The sequence below is a fragment of the Carcharhinus amblyrhynchos genome, chromosome 2 (assembly GCF_965287045.1).
Source record: "Carcharhinus amblyrhynchos chromosome 2, sCarAmb.v2.hapA, whole genome shotgun sequence".
In the NCBI taxonomy this organism is placed as follows: Eukaryota; Metazoa; Chordata; class Chondrichthyes; order Carcharhiniformes; family Carcharhinidae; genus Carcharhinus; species Carcharhinus amblyrhynchos.
In genome coordinates, this window is record NC_137325.1 from 108748976 (window position 1) to 108770220 (window position 21245).

The window sequence follows — 21245 nt, forward strand, 5'->3', positions numbered from 1 at the left end:
ATCTCCTGTGTACAGTTCAAAAACACAGTAATGGCTGCTTTGTTAATTTCCAAGAAGTAATTGTTTCACCAGGAGTTAATTATGTTGAGGTTCTTTGAAGTCCCTAGCTCTCTGTCTCCGGTTCCCTCAGAAGCAAAGGCATTTTCTCACATTTTAGAATTTAATGGGTATCCCAGTCTTTGCCTTTTTAATTACTCTTAATAACTAACTATAGAGTCTGACAAGATTTGCCATGTTGTCTGTCCATACCTTTTGAAAAATGGTGTAAAGACTTGAAAACAGAGATGTGCCTTTAAAACCCAGTTGTCCTTGAAATCTGCAATATGTATAATTATGTATTTGTGACACCAGTAAGACATACATTGTGTATTTAAAAAAAACTGCAGAGCAGCTTAATCCAAGCAGGACTGACATATTTGTGTCAGTGAAAATAGTATACTTGAACTGTGAGTATTTTTGCAAACGTTAGACATAGTTCAGAGCTAAAATCCTTTTATTTTCAAATGAGCCTTTGACTTCCTGTATTCTCAAATTCCTGATACCCTGTACTTCCTTCTATTTTGGTCCAAGTTCTTCATTTTTAAAACTCAGGTTTCATCATGGATGACTGGTTTTGCAATTGCTCTTCATTTATGATTTAAGTGGATTGAAGAATTGTATTCCAGCAAAGAAGTCAAACAGCAAGTTCCAGGATGGGATCTATTCAGTCACTGGACTTGATCTGGGAGTGTCAGTCTGTTTACGCTAACCAGGCCAGATGTTCTATTTTTCTCTGTTAGTGAGTTCTTGATTGTAGTCTTACACATACTGTTTTAATGATGGACTATGTACGAAGGTTAGAAGTTTGCTGGAATTAATTGTATGTTCCCTGCACTCACCATCTTCAAATATTATACTGGAGGTGTAAAAGGTAAAATTAAGAACTCTTGCTCTGGCTAAAATGCAATTATGCTTGAAAATACCAAGAAAACAAATGCAGAATTTCATTACCTGCTCTTTGTTACACTCATTTTTAATGTGTGTTTGAGTACATTTAAACCAAAGTTTGGGACAATATTGCATAATTTAAAAAAAAATTGAAAATAATCATGAACATTAAGGAAGAATTATTATTGGTGTTCCCCTTTCAAATTTAGCTGGTAAATTATCTTGTCCATATTAAAATTATGGCTGGTCAGAAGGATAATTGACCTTGTTGATTGAATTGACATACAATGCAAGTCACCTTTATAGTGAACTGGTTTGTATTTAGATCATTTTTCTATTCTAAGCCGTGGTTTTTTTATATTCCTTAGAGATTAATGAGTTAGAAAATGGAATTTGAATTAACAATAAGAAAAAATAATTTAAGCAGCTCAAGTGCTTCCATGAATTGTGCTGCATTTTAAAATCATTACAGAACTTCCCAACACAACCCAAAGTGCCTGTTTAAGCACACTGCTGTGCCAATAACTGGTATATGTATTAAAGCGGAGTATTTTTGTTAGATTAAGTCTGGATTGTGCTCATCAACTCTGAGCCACCACCCATTGTAAGGTTTCATTCAACAGCTGTTGTGCCCAGAGGCACAGGAATAATTTAAAAGGCAAATTTCACCTGCATTGGAAAGCTCTGCAATGATCTTAAATTCAAGTATTATTTTGATTCATAGAAGGATTTTGCCCATCAAGGCTTTGTTAGATCTTTCAGAGAAAACTTATCCCAGTGTGCCAACTCCAGAGAACTCTTGCTTTTTTATTCTTTACTGGGATGTGGTCATTGCTGACTGTGCCAACATTTATTGCCCACCCCTTATTTCCCTTGAGAAGGCTGCCTTTTGATGCTGCTGTAGATACACTCCCGGGCGCAAGACTGATCACTTAATTAAAAAATGGCCCTGGGAAGATCGTGACCTGCTGGACACTGCGTGTGAATCTGATATTTTTTCTGGGTCCTGCTAAAATTTTCCGGCCTGCTATGCTACTGGACCAGCGCGGCGGGCCGGGAGAATCACACCCTTAATCTTTTATCCCATCCTCTACTGCTGACACACAGAGGCAGCAATGTGTATTGCACATAACGTCCATTACAGCAATTCATCAAGGCTTCTTTGACAGCACCTGCCAAACCTGGAATCTCTTAATACCTAGAAGAATAAGGATAGCAGGTGCATGTGAATGCCACCTGCAAGTTCCCATCCAAGAAGCAAACTATCCTGACTTGGAACTATATCCTCCATTGTTGCTGAGGATTTGCAGCATTCCTGGGGTAGGCCTTTACTTCAGAGTTCCTTGGGCACTTGTGTTGGGAAACCCAACTGATAAAATGGCAACCATTAGGAATGATGTGGGTATGCCGGCGTTGGAACCAGAATGACCTTTGCTGTGTAATCAAAGTACGAGACTGGGCTATAACTACTATAAACACAAGGTAACTAGCATTAGCAGGCAGTCTGGGAAATCATGTTGAGACATAAGGAAGCTCTTCTTTTCTCCCTTTTCATGAGATCTGGGTAATTAAGGCAAAGAGAAAAATCTGCCGTATGCTCTGTTTTCACTGTGTGTGTCCTTCAGTGGTCCGTTTGATCAAACCACTACAATGAGCTTGTGCTGCTGAGAGCATCTCATGGGTATGTCCTTTTTTTTTCTTGCTCCATTGTTTGCTGCTAAAGTTGTGATTCAGAGCAAGATTTTATGTATAACCGAGTGGACAGGAACAGCGGATTTATGCCTGCAAAGTCGTCTTCAGGGTGGTGATTTAAATTCTCTTGTCCTCCCCAACCTTTTTTCTTGTAAAATGCAAACTATTATTCCTATTTTGAAGTTGAGTTACATTGAAAGACCATATTTCTTGGTATTTGTTGGTAATTTGACTTAGATTAACTTCTAGCTAATGTTAACAGTTTCATGAATAGCAATTTAATATGGCTTCTTAGGATATTCTATCATCTTGATTTTTACTTCAGGGTCACCCAAAAGTCTGTGAAAAACTCAAAGCCCTCATGGTAGAATGGGCAGAAGAATTTAAGAATGACCCTCAACTTAGTCTTATATCTGCTATGATAAAAAATCTGAAGGAACAAGGAGTTACATTCCCTGCTGCAGGTTCTCAGGTAGCTTTCTTCTTGATGCTCGTATTGTTTGTATGAATTGCCCACTGTGTAGTTCAAACTTACTACTACTAAGTTACTGTTGTGAAATTTTTGAAGTTGCAAATTTGAGTTCTTCGTTTAAATTAGCTGTTTGTTAACAGTGCTGTTTATCTCTAACCATGTTGGTGAGATAGGCTGCAGAACAGGCAAAGGCAAGCCCTGCTTTGGTGGCGAAGGACCCAAATGTAACAGCAATTAAAAAAGAAGAGGAGGACTTAGCAAAAGGTGAGCTGATTCTATATCCACATGCTGCATCAACCAACATTCAAATGTAACATTGGAAAGCATTTAAAAGAATATGCAATTTGAAGTGCATTGGTAGGTTAGAAATTGACAGCATAGTATACATTGAAGCACCCCAAAATGTGTCTCAATGATTGTGGAAATTGATACCAAGTAATAAATGGAAGAGGAACATTGCAGGAAGGTATGAGTTAGGGCTAAAGATATTGGTTTTGTGGATGCTTTTGAAATGGGCAAGATATAGCAAGCTGCAGGAGAATATTCCAACCTGTAAAGAGGTGATGGTTAACTTTTATGCCATAAATGCTGAAGGGCATAGGGTGTTCACTTGAAGCATTAAAGGTTGAAACTGGGAAATAGAGCTAGAGGAACTGAGCAGTATGGCCATGGAACAATTTGTTAGCAGGATTCTGAAGTCAAAAATGCTGAAGGCGATGCAGGGTATCTAGAGAAGATAACTCTGAGTGAGCGGGATTTAGCATGCGTAAAAATGGTTACATAGGCATATGGTGGCACAGTGGTTAGCATGGCTGCCTCACAGCACCAGGGACCCCGGTTCAATTCTGGCTTTGGTCACTAACTGTGCAGAGTTTGCACGTTCTCCGTGTCTGGGTGCTCTAGTTTCCTCCCACAGTCCGAAAGATGTGCTGGTTTGGTGCATTGACCATGCTAAATTTCTCTTCAGTGCACCTGAACAAGTGCCAGAGTATGGCAACTAGGGGATTTTCGCAGTAACTTCACCGCAGTGTTAATGTAAGCCTAAAGAGAATATTCTGGAAAATCTCAGCAGGTCTGGTAGCATCTGTAAGCATTTAAAAGAATATGCAATTTGAAGTACGTTGGTAAGTTAGAAATTGACAACATAGTATACATTGGTTTCAGATTCTTTTGGCTTTAGATTCCAGCATCCGCAGCAATTTGCTTTTATTTAATGTAAGCCTACTTGTGACACTAATAAATAAACTCTAAACGTAGCAATTGCTAGGCTAGCAAAAGCCAAATTCTTTTCACCTTGTGGTTTGCCATATAACATTTTGGTAGTTGTACAATACAAACATTATGGAGATGTTAATTAATCATGGCACTCCATTTCTATCATAGGCTACAGGAGTCCCATACATGAAAATCTGCCCCGGTAAAAAGTTTTGGAATCCATGAAAATCTGTAGTGACTTCTATAGTCCCAAGACACACAAAATACTTTACAATGAAATACTTAAAACACGACAACCTACTTGTACACTGTAAACTCTCACAATAGCAATGTGATAATGACAGTGATAAGTAAAGGATAAATATTAATCAAGATATCGGGGAAAGTGCTCCTCCTTTTCGTCAAAATAATGCCACGGGATATTTTATATCCCCCTAAAGGGGAGAGATGAGGTGTTGTATCACAACCAAAAGAGGCCATACCAACAGTACCTTCAGTGTTGCAATGGTGTATCAGCTTAATTTTGTTTTTGTGCTCAAGTCTCTGGAATGGACTTGAACCCACAATCTTTGACTCAGGCAAGTATGCTGCTGACTGAGCCATGGCTGACTCTGCTCCAACACAAAGTCCACAATCACCTATTCCTTCCAAGCACACTCCACCTAGCATATGCTACAAATTACTCATATATTGTTTTACACGTTATTTTCTGAAAATCAACCTAATCTTGCTCCGTCATGTTATGAGGCTTCATGGATTTATCAGTTGCCCACTGAAATAATCTCTTGACAGATATACTTTATTATTTTGCTGCTGGTAAGGTTGGCATATTTTGCTCATCTCTAATTGCCCTGAGAAGGTGCTAGTGAATGTCTTTTTGAAGCGCTGCAGTGCATGTGGTGTATGTATACCCACAGCTCCGTAAGGAAGGAAGTTCACCCAGTGGCACTGAAGGAACTGCAATTTAGTTCCAAGTTGGATACATGTAGATTGATTTAAGAAGAATGAGCATGGAGTTCTTGAGGGAAAATTGTATTTGACTAACTTGCAGTTTTTGAGGAGGTAACAGAAAGGATTAATGCGGATATTATTGATGTAGTATACATGGACTTCCAAAAGAAATTTGATATAAAGCAATTGTACAGCTGTGTGAGAAAAGTTGTAGTTTGTGGAATAAAAGGGACAGTATGAATGTGGGCACAGTAAGAAGTCTCACAACACCAAGTTAAAGGCATTACGAGCTTTCGGAGGACTGGTCCTACATCAGGTGAGTATATAAAGAGATGTGAATTGTCTCAAACCAGAGCAGTTAGTAGGATTTTGCAAGCCCAGGCCAAATGGTGGACGATACGTGTAATGTGACATGAACCCAAGATCCCAGTTGAGGTTGTCCTCATGCGTGCGGAACTTGGCTATCAGTTTCACCTCGGTGATTCTGTGTTGTCATGTGTCTCGAAGGCTGCCTTGGAGAATGCTTACTGCCATCGCACGTGAGAACACCGCCCACTAGCTGCATGGCGCATACTCATGCGGTTCGGCCAATGCTGACTACCTCATATGCTGCAGACAAGAATGGTCCTGAGGCATGGAACCTCAGCAAGACCACGCAGATGCTATGACAATGAATGGACACCACGCAGCACTTACCAAGCAGGGGTGTTCCCTTCCTGTCGGGGAACACTTCAGTAGTCAAGGGCATTTGGCCTCTGATCTTCGGGTAAGCATTCTCCAAGATGGCCTTCAAGATACACGATAACGCAGAATTGCCAAGCAGAAACTGATAGCCAAGTTCCGCACACATGAAGACAGCGTCAATGGGGATCTTGGGTTCATTTCACACTGCATGTAACCCCCATCATTTGGCCTGGGCTAGCAAAATTTTACTAACTATCCTGACTTGAGACAATTCACACCTCTTTAACCTGTGATTATCCCTTTCTCCACTTGCATTGTCTGTAACTGATAAAGACTTGGTTATCTGTAAACATTCGCATTCCAACCATTATCTTGCAGTTGTGTCTCTGCTGATATATATGCCGTGTTTGTGAACCCATCTCTCCACTCACCTGATGATGGAGCAGCGCTCCAAAAGCTTGTGAAACCACATAAACCTGTTGGACTTTACCCTGGTGTTGTGAGACTTCTTACTGTGCCCACCCCAGTCCAATGCTGGCATCTCCACATCACAGTAAGAATGTGGATACTGAATTGGTTGAATAATAGGAAAAGTGAATAATAGTTAATTGTTACTTTTCAGGCTGCAAAAAGATTTGGAGTTCTCCAGGGATCAGTATGAGACCTTTACTTTTCCTGATATATGTTAGCAATCTGGATCTTCCTACATAGGGGACAATTTCAAAGTTTGTGGATGATACGAAACTTGAGTGAAGAAGACAATGTAGAACCTTAAAAGCACGGTGACAAGTCGGTGGAATGGGCAGATGGGTGGTAGGTGAAGTTCAATATGGAGAAATGTGAGGTGATTCATTTTGTTAGGAAAAAAATGGAGAAATACTGTTTAAAAAAAGGCTACAACACTCAAGGGTGTGCAAGAGCAGAGTGACCTGGGTGCTCATGTACATAATTCAATAAAGATGGACAGATAGAGAGAGCAGTTAATAGAGCTTAGGATATTATAAGCTTTTTATTCATGGTGTCGTGGAGTACAAGAGCAAGAATGTTATGCTGAGCTTTTATAAGACACTATTTCGAACTCAGCTGGAATATTGTGTACACTCCTGGGCATCACACTTTAAGTAAGATGTGAATGGATTGGAGAGAATACAAAAAAGGTTTAGAAGAATGATTCCAAGGATGAAAATCTTCAATTATAAAAATGGATGGGAGAAGTGGGACTAGTCTCTTTGAGAGGAGAAGGCTAAGAAGAGATTTAAAAGAGGTGTTCAAATTCATCAGGAGGCTGGACAGAGTAGACAGTGACAAACTGTCCTTGCTCTTAAAAAGATCAAGAATGAGCGGGCACAGTTTAAAGTGATTTGCAAAAGAAGCAGATGTCATGTGAGAAAAAACCTTTTCATAGCATGAGTGGATCGGGTCTGGAATACACTGCCTGAAAACTGTTGTTAATGCAGAGGAACCTGGTGCAATAATCATCACTAGGGAGAAGGTATTGAATAAACTAATGGGAACAAGGCAGATAAGTCTCTGGGACCTGATGGCCTGAACCCTGGGGTATTAAAGGAGGTTGGAGCAAAGGTAGTGGATGCATTGATTGTGATATTTCAAAATTCCTTGGATTCTGGTAAGGTCCCAGTGGATTGGCTGTATGTTAATATGATGCTCTGATTCAAAAAGGGATAGAGGCAAAACGTAGGAAACCATAGACCGGTTAGCTTGATCTCTGTGGTGAGGTAGTTGCTGGAATCACTCATCAAGGAGATGAATGAGCATTTTGAAAGGAAAGGGTCAATCTACCATTATCAGCCTGGTTTTATGAAGGGTTAGTCATGCTTGACAAGCTTGCTTGAGTTCTTTGAAGACGTAATCAGTTAGGTGGATAGTGGGGAATCTGTGGATCTGGTATGTCTAGTCTCCCAGAAGGCACTTGACATAAAAGATTGATCCAGAAGGTGAGATTATAGTGGATTGGAGATAGAGTACTGGATTGGACTGAGAGTTGGCTGACTGACAGAAAGCAGAGGGTCGGGATAAATGGATCCACCTCTGGCTGGTGAAATGTAACCAGTGGCTTGCCTCAGGGGTCAGTCCTCAGATCTCAACTGTTTACAGTCTATATAAATGACCTGGAAGCAGGGATAGAGTGTAACATAGCAAACTTTGTAGATGATACTAAAATAGGTGGAAAAACAGGCAGTGAAGAGGATATAAAGGTTTAACAGACTGATACAGATAGGCTAGGAGAATGGGCCAAAATTTTGCAAACGGTCTTTAATGTGGATAAGTGTGAAGTTGTCCATTTTGGCAGAAAAAAATAGAAAGGCAAATTATTACCTAAATGGAAAGCAGATTCAAAATGTGTCCTGGCAGAGGGACCTGGGTGTCTACGTTCATGAATCTCAGAAAGTCGGTATGCAAGTGTAGCATGTAACGAAATAGGTAATGGAATGTTGGTATTTATTGCAAAGGGACTGGGGTGTAAGAGTAGAGAAGTGTTGTTTCAATTGTATAGGGTTTTGGTGAGACCACATCTAGAATTTTGTGTCCAGTTTGTCATCCTTATGAGAAAGGATATGGTGGCATTTCAGAGGGTGTTCACCAGATTGATTCTGAGGATGAAAGGTTGTATAAAGAGAGTTTAGAAGGATGTATAAAGAGAGTTTAGAAGAATGAGGGGGGATCTAATTGAGGTATATAACATTTTGAAAGGGATTGATAAAATAAATGTAGACCAAATGCTTCGTCTTATGGGGCAATCTAGAACAAGAGGTCACAGAAGGAGGTTGAAGGTGGTAGATTTAAAATGTGTTGAGGAGGAACTGCTGTTCGCAGAGGATGGTGAGTTTGTGGAACTCACTGTCCTATAACATGGTGGAGTTTGAATTGTTGAATGGTTTTTAAGAAGGAGATAGATATATTTCTAATAACAAAAGAGGTATGGGGAATAGGTGGTGAGGTGAATTTGAGACCAGGGAGAGACCAGCCATGATCAACCATCAGCCTGCTTCATGGTGGAGCAGGCTTGAAAGGCTGAATTTGCCTACTTCTGTTCCTAATTCCTTTGCTCCTATGAAGTGTGGTGGAGATAGGTTCAATTGAGGCATTCATCACCTTCTGTTCAGAGATCCAGAAAAAGTTGTGACAGATTGATTGGTGAGAACTATTAGAAAAGGGCTTTCTAACAGTAACTCTGGTAATTGTTTTTATTCCTGCCTGTGAACAAATTGCAAAGGAGTGACATGTATCTCAAACAGTGGTGTGGTACAGTGCAATCATTAAGACAATAGAAGCGGGTCCAAAATCCTGGCTTGGACTTGCTGCAAAAGTGAAGTCAAAGTTCCAGTCTTTGGGAAACACAAACTGTACTTTGGATCACTACCTAAAAGTGTTGTTATGAGAGAAGATTTTAAAGCCTAATTCTGGGAATTTAGATCTTCTCACATGACAATCATCTGGAGGTTCCTGAAGAGAAATCTACAAATATTGACTTCTGGATGCTGATGAGACGATTATAGCTTCAAATGTTATCTTTAGTAATCTTAAACCTGTGTGTAAGTGTTAAGCTAAAGGAGGAGTAGTGGAGTTTTATATTGTAATTCTTCTTTTAAAATGTTCAATAAATATTTTCTTTGATAACAAATAATTAGCTCCTATGACTCTGTTTCCTCCATGTTTGATAAAACCGAAAATAAAAATTACTGTCATGATCTCCTGAGCTAGAGTTCCATTCTAGGATCTTCCTGTCCAATTACAACACCAGCTGGGATTGTAACAGGCACCATGTCTTAATGCACATTTGGAAAGCTGCATTGGATGCGATGGGCCAAATGGCCACCTTCTGCACTGTAGCTGTTCTGTTTTTCTGTGAAGTTAGGATACAGTGTAGCTTGGAGAGGAGCTCGCAGACGATGGTGTTCCCGTGCATTCGTTGCCCTTGTTCTTCTTGTATATTGTATATGATACGAACAGCTGCCATTGTGAGTGAGTGCGCGCTGGAGGGAGTGAATGTTGAGGGTGTTTGAGGTATAGATCAAACAGAGTCCTGTGTATTAGATGGTGTTGAGCTTCTTGAGTGTTGTTGGACCAGCAGTCATCAGGCAAGTGCCAATGATTGTGTATATTTATGAAACCTGAACATCAGCTTATTGGAATATTACACCGGATCATCTTAACTTTGGGAGGTATAAATGACTTATGGTTCAAATCACCAGACAGATTTCTTGAACAGTTGAATGACTAGTGCTAAGTAGATTTACAGTAACGGCATGTGTTATGTGGAATGTAAAACATAAAAGAAGCTCCTTATCAATGTGGTTAGTCACCATAATGGAATTTGTGATTAACCTTGTATGCCTCAGGAGCTGGTGAGATAACTTAATAGAAACCAATGTATAACGTCAACTTTCTTTCAAGAAAGTGTAAGCATTTTGTTTACAATTTCAGTCCCTGATAACTACAGTAAGAAGTCAAAAGATGTTTGTATTTAAACTGAATGGATTAACTCCATGCCCAACTGAAAATTCTGTTGATCTGTTCCATTTCAACTTTGAGATGGACATTTTTAACAACTGTTTTCAAAGAAGCAGCCCAATTAGTGCCTACCAGTATACAATGAGCATGGCTAACAAGTAAAGGTTTGCATTTCAGTACCTTCTGAAATGCCTTTTTGCAAACCAGAGCACATTGTGTATTGTGTTTGAAGAAGCAATATCTCATTAGAACCCTGTATGTACTGTCACCAGCAAAAAGAATGCATTAAATAAGGCCTTTTAGATAAACAAGGTAATTTTTGTTACCTTGGAGACTGTCTACTAACTCATCATGTGACTGAACTTTGCTTTGTCCTCAAAAACCTTGTGAGATGGTGAGACAGAGATGCAATAGGCTGCCTTTTAGCAGGTTTAAGGGCTGAAAGTAAAAACAAAGTATGTTTATAATTTGAAAGTTGTACTTACAAGTGGCATTTTTGCAGAGACATGATAATTTACTGATCATGTGGAGAGATCAGATATGAAGAATAGAATATTCACAATTTTAACATTGTATATTTTGATATCTGTATATTTTCTAGCCATTGAATTGTCATTGAAAGAGCAACGACAGCAGCAGACCACAGCCTCTAATCTGTATCCAAGCACTCCAAGCCTTATGGCCAGCAAATCTGAAGGACGGAAGGTGCGAGCCATCTATGACTTTGAAGCTGCAGAAGATAATGAGCTTACCTTTAAAGCTGGAGAGATCATTACTGTACTAGATGACAGGTATATGGAAGCAGACAGATAATAAATAGGGAAGGAAAATTCCATTTAAGTAAAGCAAACTTAAAAATATACCTTAAAGCTTGCAGTATGGTTTTGTACAAATTAAACGCAGCAAGGATCAGGGCCGGAATTTTCCGGCCGTTTATGACCTGCCGCCGCTGCAATCAAGGACGGAGAAGCCAAATCTCCATTCACTGCAGTGAGACCAGAAAAGCCTGCTGGCGTGAACAGCCAGAAAATTCCACCCTAGGTGTTTGGTCAGCAAATACAGCTTATTTAGAGTATGCATAACAAGAAATGATCAAGAAACTAATAAGAACATAAGAAATAGGAGCAGGAGTAGGCCATCTAGCCCTTTAAACCTGCCCTGCCATTCAACAAGATCATGGCTGATCTGAAGTGGATCAGTTCCACTTTCCCGCTTTCTCCCCATAACCCTTAATTCCCTTGTCTATCAGAAAGTTAGACTTTCTTTGAAGTTTTTGGGATATGACATGCAACAGAGTAATGGTTTGAGGTAGTTGTATTTTGAATGATCAAAATATTGAACAGCATCACCTTCATCTGCCTTCAATAGTGATCCAAATTGGTGGAAAGGTGAAACATACCAAGGGATTGGATTGTTTCCATCAAATTTTGTGACAGCTGACCTAACAGCAGAACCAGAGCTATGTGAGTAACGAGCATTTGAGTAAATTTCAGTTGTAGCTTTTATATTTAAAAGCCAGTGATCTTTTAAATTTACCATTACAAACTTTGATGTTAACAAATTGTGCAATTATTAAGAGCTAAACTTGAACATGTGTATTTAGTTTATTGAGCTCAACTACAAAGCTCACAGTTGCTGTACGTTTTACATAATTGTACATTTTGGTTATCTCTAATGTTTATCCTTCACAGTGAAAATTGAGAAGAAAACTGTACAATTTAGTGATGAGGTTCAAGTTGAGACACTGGAGCCAGAACCCGAACCTGTTTATGTTGATGAAGTAAGGACATGCTATACTTTACCATGCTGTAGATGATAGTAATGCATAACAGCAATTTGTATGTAATAGCACATTAAATGTTGTAAAATGTTGCAAGGTGCTTCACAGAAATGTTATAAAACAACATTTTACTTTAAACCACACACACATATGTTAGGGCAGATGAAATGGACAGAACGGAGGACAGAGAGTGGAGATATTTCGGCGGGGGGGGAGCGGAATTCCAAAGTTTTGGGCTGTTGCAGTTGAAGGCACATCTGCCACTGACAGAGCAATTAAAATTGTGGGTGTGCAAGCATTAGACCAGCATAGCTTTATTGATTGACTTGGGACTGGTAGAGATTGGATATTGTCCAATTGGGAAAACCAGCAAAAATCTGAAGTTGCTTTCCTACTAGTCAGAAAAATGAATGTTACGCCTTTCAGAAAACAGTAAACTTGTTTCTTAAGTGTTGTGACCAAGATTGGAGTAACCATGATTCCCATAGAACCTGAACTTAGATTTTGTACCCTGTCATGGAATTATAGATATGTATAATACATGTTTTTGTCCAAAAGAAACGTGTGGATTATTACAGAATTTTCCTTGGACAACTGCACTATAATTCACAGCATTTTTATTTGGCCTGAGATCCCTTGCACAATTAGCCTTAGTTTGCAGAGCATATTATTAGGATAATTATAAGTTTGTGTTGTAAGTGCTGAACTTAATTGTCTTCAATATTTTTCTCCATCTGTCTTCTCTATTTACAAACTAATTATGCTAGGAAACTGTCCTTTGAAGAATTTCCTGAACACCTGAGACATCCATTTAGGTCTATAAACAATCTCATGCTTTCTCAGCAATCTTGACAGTTGCTTAGCATGTGGAATGTCTTGAGTATTTACATGTATTATAATGTTTTAGCCCAACAAGGAGAATACTCTGATTCTCGGTCTGTGAAATCATTGAGGGTGAATACGTAAATAGTTATGAACAGATGATTAGGTTCAATAATTTAGTTCAGTGTAAAAGTAGAGAAGGAAAAGGAATGATAAAAATAGCTGACCAAGAAAAAAAATGCTAGAAATATTAGGACCTCATGCAGAAAATTTCAAACAACAAAAGCTTGAATTCTTTGCTTGCTTAGTTGTTAAAATTCAAAGAACTCAAAACAGAAATGAATGCAGCTTCTAAAGTTAACTCAAAACAAAATTAAATGCTGCATAATGTTAATCCTGGCTGTGTTATGGTAATCTTGCCTCAGTGAGGTGTTCTATGTTCAAGTCTGTTTTTGGGCTTCACTCCCTCACTACTGCATTGAAGTTCTGTATTATCAGGGGGTAACAATTGTTGGTACAAGGTTATAGCAAGGGCCAGTTTTCCCCCCAAGATTCTGAAATTAAAATGATGCAAAGCAAATGGCACCAGTCAGATGTGAGTTTCCTTGAAACTGAACAAGATTTATAATTTGCAACAACCTTCTCTAACAGATGAGGTACAGACAAGATTGCATAGACTTGTTCACAAAACTGACTAGGAGAGAAAGGTTCCTTTTCAGTAGCCTGGTCATCGGACTGTCTCATGTACTTACCTCTATTCACAAGGCAAGCAGACCCGATTGAAATATTACGCAATGAGGCATTGTATATTCTTTGATTTCCTTCCTTTTTCCTTGCAAAGGGCCTGATCAACTGCATTCCTATTTCTCTTTCGAGAACTGAATAGTACTGCAGTGCAGATTTGTATTATGATTTGCCTCTCAGGGTTGATTGGACAGATCACATACTTGGTTAAAAACTGTTGAAGTAAATCTTCACTGAAGTGGTGCACAGCACAACCATGGTCTGGCCAACTGATTACGTGACAAAGATCCAAACATGGTTTTGATGCTAGCTTCAGAGTTGACACTAGCACTTAAATATTCCATTAGTTATGGAAAAATGTAGCAGTAACATTGGACCTCACATGCAAGCTGTTCTCAAAACAAACTGCCCCTCCCAGTTTGTCACTGAATGACGTTACAACCCAGCATCATGAACACTGCCAAAACGTTGGATATATTTATCCAGGCAGCTCTAAATGGGATGCACATGTCACTTCTATTATTACAAGCTAACAGCCGTCTCTAGATGCTTGGGAAGCTGAAATACCATTCATGTCAAGCAATGATCTTGTAACCATTTCCATGTCATTTATTTGCCTTGTATAGGTGAGCAGATGTAAGAACATAAAAACATAGGAACATAAGAAATAGGAGCAGGAGTAGGCCATCTAGCTCTTCAAGCCTATCCTGCCATTCAGTAAGATCATGGCTGATCTGAAAGTGGTTCAGTTCCACTTATCCACCTGTTCCCCATAACCCTTAATTTCCTTATTGATCAGAAATCTATCTACCTATGACTTAAACATATTCAACGAGGTAGTTTCCACTGCTTCAATGGGCAGAGAATTCCAGAGATTCACTACCCTTTGAGAGAAGAAGTTCCTCCTCAACTCTGTTCTAAACTGACCCCCCCCCCCCTCTTATTTTGAGGCTGTGTCCTCTACTTCTTGTTCCCTTTCTAAGTGGAAAGAATCTCTCTGCCTCTACCCTATCTAGCCCCTTCATTATCTTATATGTCTCTATAAGATCATCCCTGAGCCTTGGAAACTCCAACGAGTACAGGCCCAATCTACTCGATCTCTCCTCATAAGCTCATCGCCAATATTAACCTGGTAAACCTTCTCTGTACTCCCTCCAAGGCCAATATATCCTTTCACAAATAAGGGGACCAAAATTGCACACAGTACTCTAGTTGCAGCCTCACTAGTACCTTATACAATTGCAGCAAAACTCCCTGCTTTTATATTCTATCCCCCTCGCTATAAAGGCCAACATTCCATTCGCCTTCTTGATCACCTGCTACACCGGAAGACTGAGTTTTTTCAATTCATGCACAAGGACCCCCAGGTCCCTCTGCACAGTAACTTGTTGTAATTTTTCACCTTTTAAATAATAGTCCATTTTACTATTATTCCTTCCAAAGTGGATAACCTCACACTTGCCAGCGTTATACTCCATCTGCCAGATCCTCGCCCACTCACTCAGCCTATCCAAATCTCTCTGCAGACTTCCGTGTCCTTCACACAATTTGCTTTCCCACTCTTCTTCGTGTCATCAGCAAACTTTGTTACCCTACACTCGGTCCCCTCCTCCAGGTCGTCTATGTATATGGTAAACAGTTGAGGCCCCGGCACCGATCCCTGCAGCATGCCACTAGTCACCAACTGCCAACCAGAAAAGCACCCATTTATTCCGACTCTCTGCTTCCTGTTAGATAACCAATCCTCAATCCACTTTACATTGAACATAAGAAATAGGAGCAGGAGTAGGCCATATAGCCCTTCGAGCCTGCCCCGCCATTCAATAAGATCATGGCTGATCTGTCGTGGCTCAGTTTCACATTCCCGCCCTCTCCCCATAACCCTTAATCCCCTCTCTTATCAAAAACCCATCAACCCGCGTCTTAAAAATATTTAGCGAGGTAGCCTCCACCACTTCAACGGGCAGAGAATTCCAGAGATTCACCACCCTTTGAGTGAAGAAGTTCCTCCTCAACTCTGTTCTAAACCACCCCCCCTTTATCTTGAGGCTGTGCCCCCTAGTCCTAGGAACACTTTACTCCCAACTCCGTGTACCTTTAATCTGCTGCAGCAATCTTTTGTGAGGCACCTTATTGAACGCCTTCTGGAAATCTGAAAATACGACATCCACCGGTTCCCCTCTGTCAACCGCACTCATTACATCTTCATAAAAATCCAGTAAATTCGTCAAACACAACTTTCCCTTCATGAATCCATGCTGCATCTGCTTGATCGAACCACTCTTTTCCAGGTGCCCTGGTATTTCTTCTTTAATGATGGATTCCGGCATTTTCCCAGCTATGGGTGTTAAGCTAACCGGCTTGTAGTTACCCGCCTTTTGGCTACTTCCTTTTTTAAATAGCGGTGTAATAGTAGCTGTTTTCCAATCAACCGGCACTTCCCCAGAGTCCAGTGAATTTTGATAAATTACTACTAACACATCTGCTATTATTTCTGCTATTTCTGCCATTTCTTTCAGTATCCTGGGATGCATTCCATCCGGTCCCAGGGACTTGTCTACCTTTAGTCCCATTAGTCTACCAAGCCCTACCTCTTTAGTAATAGTAATCGTTTTAAGGACCTCACCCCCTACAGTCTCACAACCATTAATGTTAGGTAAGCTATTTGTATCCTCTACCATGATGACGGACACAAAAAGGCCTCAGCCATTTCCTCGTTTTCCATTATTAAATCCCCCTTCTCGTCTTCTAAGGGTTCAACATTTACTTTAGCTACTCTTTTCCTTTTTATATATTTATAAAAACTTTTACTATTAGTTTTTATATTTTGCGCCAGCTTAGTTTCACAATCTATTTTTCCTTTCTTTACTGTTTTCTTATTTGTTCTTTGTTGTTTTTTAAAGCTTTCCCAATCTTCTAATTCCCCACTAGTTTTGGCCACTCTGTACGCATCGGTTTTTAATTTAATACTCTCCTTTATTTCGTTCGTTATCCACGGCTGGTTATCCCTTTGCTTTCATTCCTTCTTTATCATCGAAATATATTTTTGCTGAGTACTGAGAAAAATCTCCTTAAAAATCCTCCACTGTTCCTCAGCTGTCCTACCAACTAATCTGTGCTCCTAGTCCACATTAGCCAATTCTGCCCTCATCCTATCAAGCAGAGGACACTGGTTTGGGACCCTACTTTCTCACCCTCCATCTGTATTAGAAATTCAACCATATTGTGATCACTCATCCCAAGAGGATCCCTCACAAGAAGTTCTTTAATTCTACCTGTCTCATTACATAGGACCAGATCCAAGATACCTCGCTCCCTTGTAGGTTCTGTAACATACTGTTCGAGGAAACTATCTTGACAGCATTCTAAGAACTCTTCCTCAAGTCCACCATGTCCAACTTGAGTCAACCAATCAATATGCCGGTTAAAATCCCCCATCGTTATTGCCGTTCTCTTTTTGCACACATCCATTATGTGCTTATTTGTAGCCTGCCCCACCCACCTCAAAGTTATTATTTGGGGGCTTATAAACCATGCCCACCAGTGACTTTCTCTCCTTACTTTTCCTTAGCTCCACCCACGACGATTCCACATTTTGCTCCATAGAGCCTATATTGTTTCTCACTACCGCTATTAACAGAGCTATCTCGCCTCCTTTTTCTTCATGTCTATCCTTCCTAAACATCTGATACCTCTGGATATTCATTTCCCGGTCCCTGTCACCCTGCAACCACATTTCTGTTAATGGCCACTAGATCATAGTAAAAAGTCTGACAACACCAGGTTTTAGTCCAACCTATTTATTTAAACCTATTTAAACCTGTTTAACCTATTTAAACCTATTTAAAACCTGGTGTTGTCAGACTTTTTACTGTGTTTACGCCAGTCCAACGCCAGCATACCCACATCATGACTACACTAGATCATATCCATTTGTACTGATTTGTGCCATTAACTCATTCACTTTGTTTCGAATGCTTCATGCATTCAGGTAAAATGTCTTTATGCCAGCCTTTATCTGGATCCGATTTGTTGAAACACTACTAACCTCTCCTGAGCCCTCTACTCCTTTAACTAGTTGAATGTCGTCAATGTTAACCTGCACCTGTACCCTCTCCTTTACCTTTGATTTAGTAATTCCCCATATCCCTGAACCCTCCCCCCCCAACTATTTAGTTTAAAGCCCAATGTACAGCCCTAGTTATACGATTTGTCAGGACTCTGGTCCCAGCACGATTCAGACGAAACCATCCCACCTGAACAGGTCCCATCTGCCCCAATACTGGTGCCAATATCCCATGAATTCAAACCCATTCCTCCCACACCAATCTTTGAGCCACGCGTTCACCACCTTAATCTTATTGACCCTGCGCCAATTCGCTCATGGCTCAGGTAGTAATCCAAAGATTACCACCTTGTTGGTTCTGCTTTTTAATTTGGTTCCTTGCTTTTCATACTCCCTCTGCAGATCCTTTGTTCCTGTTTTGCCTATGTGGTTGAGTAGAATCATAAAGCAGCAATATAAAGCCATTGAAATGCTTAGAAAAGGATAGGCAAAGTTGTTCTTGGCCCTAATTGCCATAGTTATTCGAATGCATTGCACAATCATGTGCAAGCTGATCAAAGCTGATGGTGTGACCATCCCAGTGATTCTTTGGAAAGCAGATTTTTGAGTTCCAGAACAGGCCCAGTAGGGAACTCCCTGTTCTTCCCATGTGCACACTGTGTGGTGTGCAAAAATGAGCATCGTTTGGGAGAAATGCAATCAAAACTTGAAAGCCCCATTAAATTGAACCTGGAAGCTTGATTCCTAGCAACTCCTTTCATCCCAAAAAAGGGGGCCTAAAAACAGAATTCTTGCTATGCTTGGCATGCAAACTTGTTTCAAAGTCATCTAACATGCCAAGGATAAGAACATTCCACCAGAACACTGCATATTTTACGCTGAATACAATTCATTGCTAAATCTTGCACAATTATTAGATAAATTACAAATTATTAAAGCTGAGATGCATTCATCCTGCTTTATGCTAATTCTAACCACATTAGTGTTGCTAGATACATTTCATCATTTTCCTGAAAGTGAAATAACTGCTAATTCTATATTTCCATATATAATTGAACCATATATTTTACATTCCACTGAAAGAAAATGCATACCTAGGTGTCAGTAGCATCAACATGTCAATGAAGCTTATCCTCCAAACACCTTTACTTGACCTGTTCAATTTGTAGAGGGGATTCTACTTCCACTATGTAGGTAACCCTGTGTAAGGCTTCATTACTTACAACATTGAAGGTTAAAACTGTAGATTGCCTGAAGAACCAGAAGTTATTTATTGGTGTCACAAATAGGCTTACGTTAACACTTGCAATGAAAATGCTGTGAAAATCCCCTAGGTGCCATACTTCAATGCCTGCTTGGGGACACTGAGGGAAAATTTAGCATGGCCAATGCACCTAATGAGCACGTCTTTCGGACTGTGGGAGGAAACTGGAGCACTCAGAGGTAACCCACACAGATACCGGGTGTACATGCAGACTTTGCACAGACAGTGACCCAAGCAGGGAATCGAACCCGGGTCCCTGGCACTGTGAGGCAGCGGTGATAACCCATGTGCTGCGCAGTTTTTGTAGAGAAAATTATGTGATCATGGAATAAAAGCTTTTCACGCTCACATCTTTCCCCTTGAACTAGGAAGTGGACTAGACCAGTCAGTTATACAATTAGGCCTTGCTGATCCGTACTTACATTTTTGCTTCATATCCCTGAAACCAATACCTAAAGCAAACCTATCTATCTGAGTTATGCAAAGTTGACCCAGCATCCATAGCCATCTAGGAGCAAGAGTTTTATTTAAAAATGACAGGTCCATAGTTAGAGTTTTCTCGCCCATTCTTCAATAATTGGTGTTTGTATCTTTCGAATCTAAATGCACAATTCCTAAATCTGGAGATTTGTAAAATAATGACTAATGCAGCTATAATTTCCATACTTACTTGTATCTGGGGTAGAAACCATTAGGGAATTTGTCCATCTTCAGTTCTATTATTGATGACTGTCATTTAAAAAAATCTAATCTACTTTACTAGGAAAAGATGGATCAACTATTACAGATGTTGCAAAGTGCTAACCCAACGGATGGTCAACCAGATTCGCCAGAACTACTTCACCTAGAAGGTGAGATAGCTGTATCATTTCTCATGTGCTCTGTTCCATAGTTCATTAGTGTTCTATTATAATAAAATGGCAATGTATGAATACGACAGTTACAAATGATTATGCCAGTGGTGTAAGTGTGTTTTTTGTATATTAAACATTAAATTTGATGTAGAATTTAAACAGTGGATCAAACCGAACCACAAAAGCAGATATTATGACAGGTGACCAAATGCTGGAAGAAAGAGTCTTGGGGCTTAGACTTTTCAAGGCATGGTGACAAATGCTGGAGCAATTAAAATCAGGGATAGGTAAGAGGACTAAATTGTAAGAGTTCAGAGATCTCAGTGACAGAGTGATTATTAGGGTGGGAAGAAGCTACAGCAAAGAGAGAGGAGATGCCACAAGGGAATTGAGAGTAAGAACGAGAATTTTTAAATTATGTTGTTGCCTGCTCGACAGCCATTGAAGCTCAGCAAGCACTGGGACAGTGGGTGAATAGGACCTATTGCAGTTCAGAATATGGGCAGTAAATCAGCTCAAAGTTTATGAAGGCCAGAAAATGGGAGGTTGGTTAGGAAAGAATTGGAATAGATGGGTTTAGAGGTAAAATGGCAATTTCTAAAGCAGCTAAAGTGAAGGAAGGAGATTGGTAATGTTATTGAAGTGAATGTAAGTGTGCCTGGTGATGGAGCAGATATAGGATCATCTGTTTCAACTTCAAACAATGCCTGGGGAGAATGATAGAGTTTGGGGGGGCTAGGGAACACAGCTTGTGGAGGGGATCAAAGTCAATGACTTTGGTCTCCCTATGTCATCAACTTTTATATGGAAATTAATGTTGTCTTTTTGGATGATGTCACCAGGGGGCAGCAGGTAGTTGAAAAATAACTACGCAGCTAAATGAAGATCTTTGACACCCTAGCACAAGCTTTGCTTGCGTTCAGTGTACCTAGCAACAAATGTAGTTATCTGTTGATATAAGAATCAGTTACTTTTTAACTTTTACTTTTGCCTGTGTAATCCCAGGCAGATCTATAAAATGCACTTTTCTATCCCACTTCATTTCGCCAAAAACAAACAAAAAATTTAAACTTTTTCTGTCTCTAAAATTTCATCAGGTATCTGTCACCAAATGGGACCACTCATAGATCAGAAGTTGGAAGAGATTGACAGGTAAAAGTCCTATTTTCCGATTTTCTTCAAAATGGACCTTTTAGTGCATTTTTGACATACAGGGTGTGGAATTCTTGGAGCCATGAGCTACAACTAAACAAATAGAGTAGGAAACATGAATTTGGGATAAGATCAATTTCCTCAGAATT

The 21245-nt window shown here is 39.8% G+C and overlaps 1 protein-coding gene across 1 annotated transcript in view; it reads left to right on the forward strand.

Annotated features, from left to right (window-relative positions):
- Positions 1–21245, forward strand: part of LOC145357494 (signal transducing adapter molecule 1-like) — a 69474-nt gene that overhangs the window by 39300 nt on the left and 8929 nt on the right. Inside the window, exons 5-11 of the mRNA XM_080210879.1 lie at positions 2945–3091; positions 3265–3355; positions 11016–11205; positions 11783–11877; positions 12106–12194; positions 19854–19941; positions 21042–21096. Coding sequence (XP_080067005.1) covers positions 2945–3091; positions 3265–3355; positions 11016–11205; positions 11783–11877; positions 12106–12194; positions 19854–19941; positions 21042–21096 — 755 coding nt within the window. The remainder of the gene's footprint in view (positions 1–2944; positions 3092–3264; positions 3356–11015; positions 11206–11782; positions 11878–12105; positions 12195–19853; positions 19942–21041; positions 21097–21245) is intronic.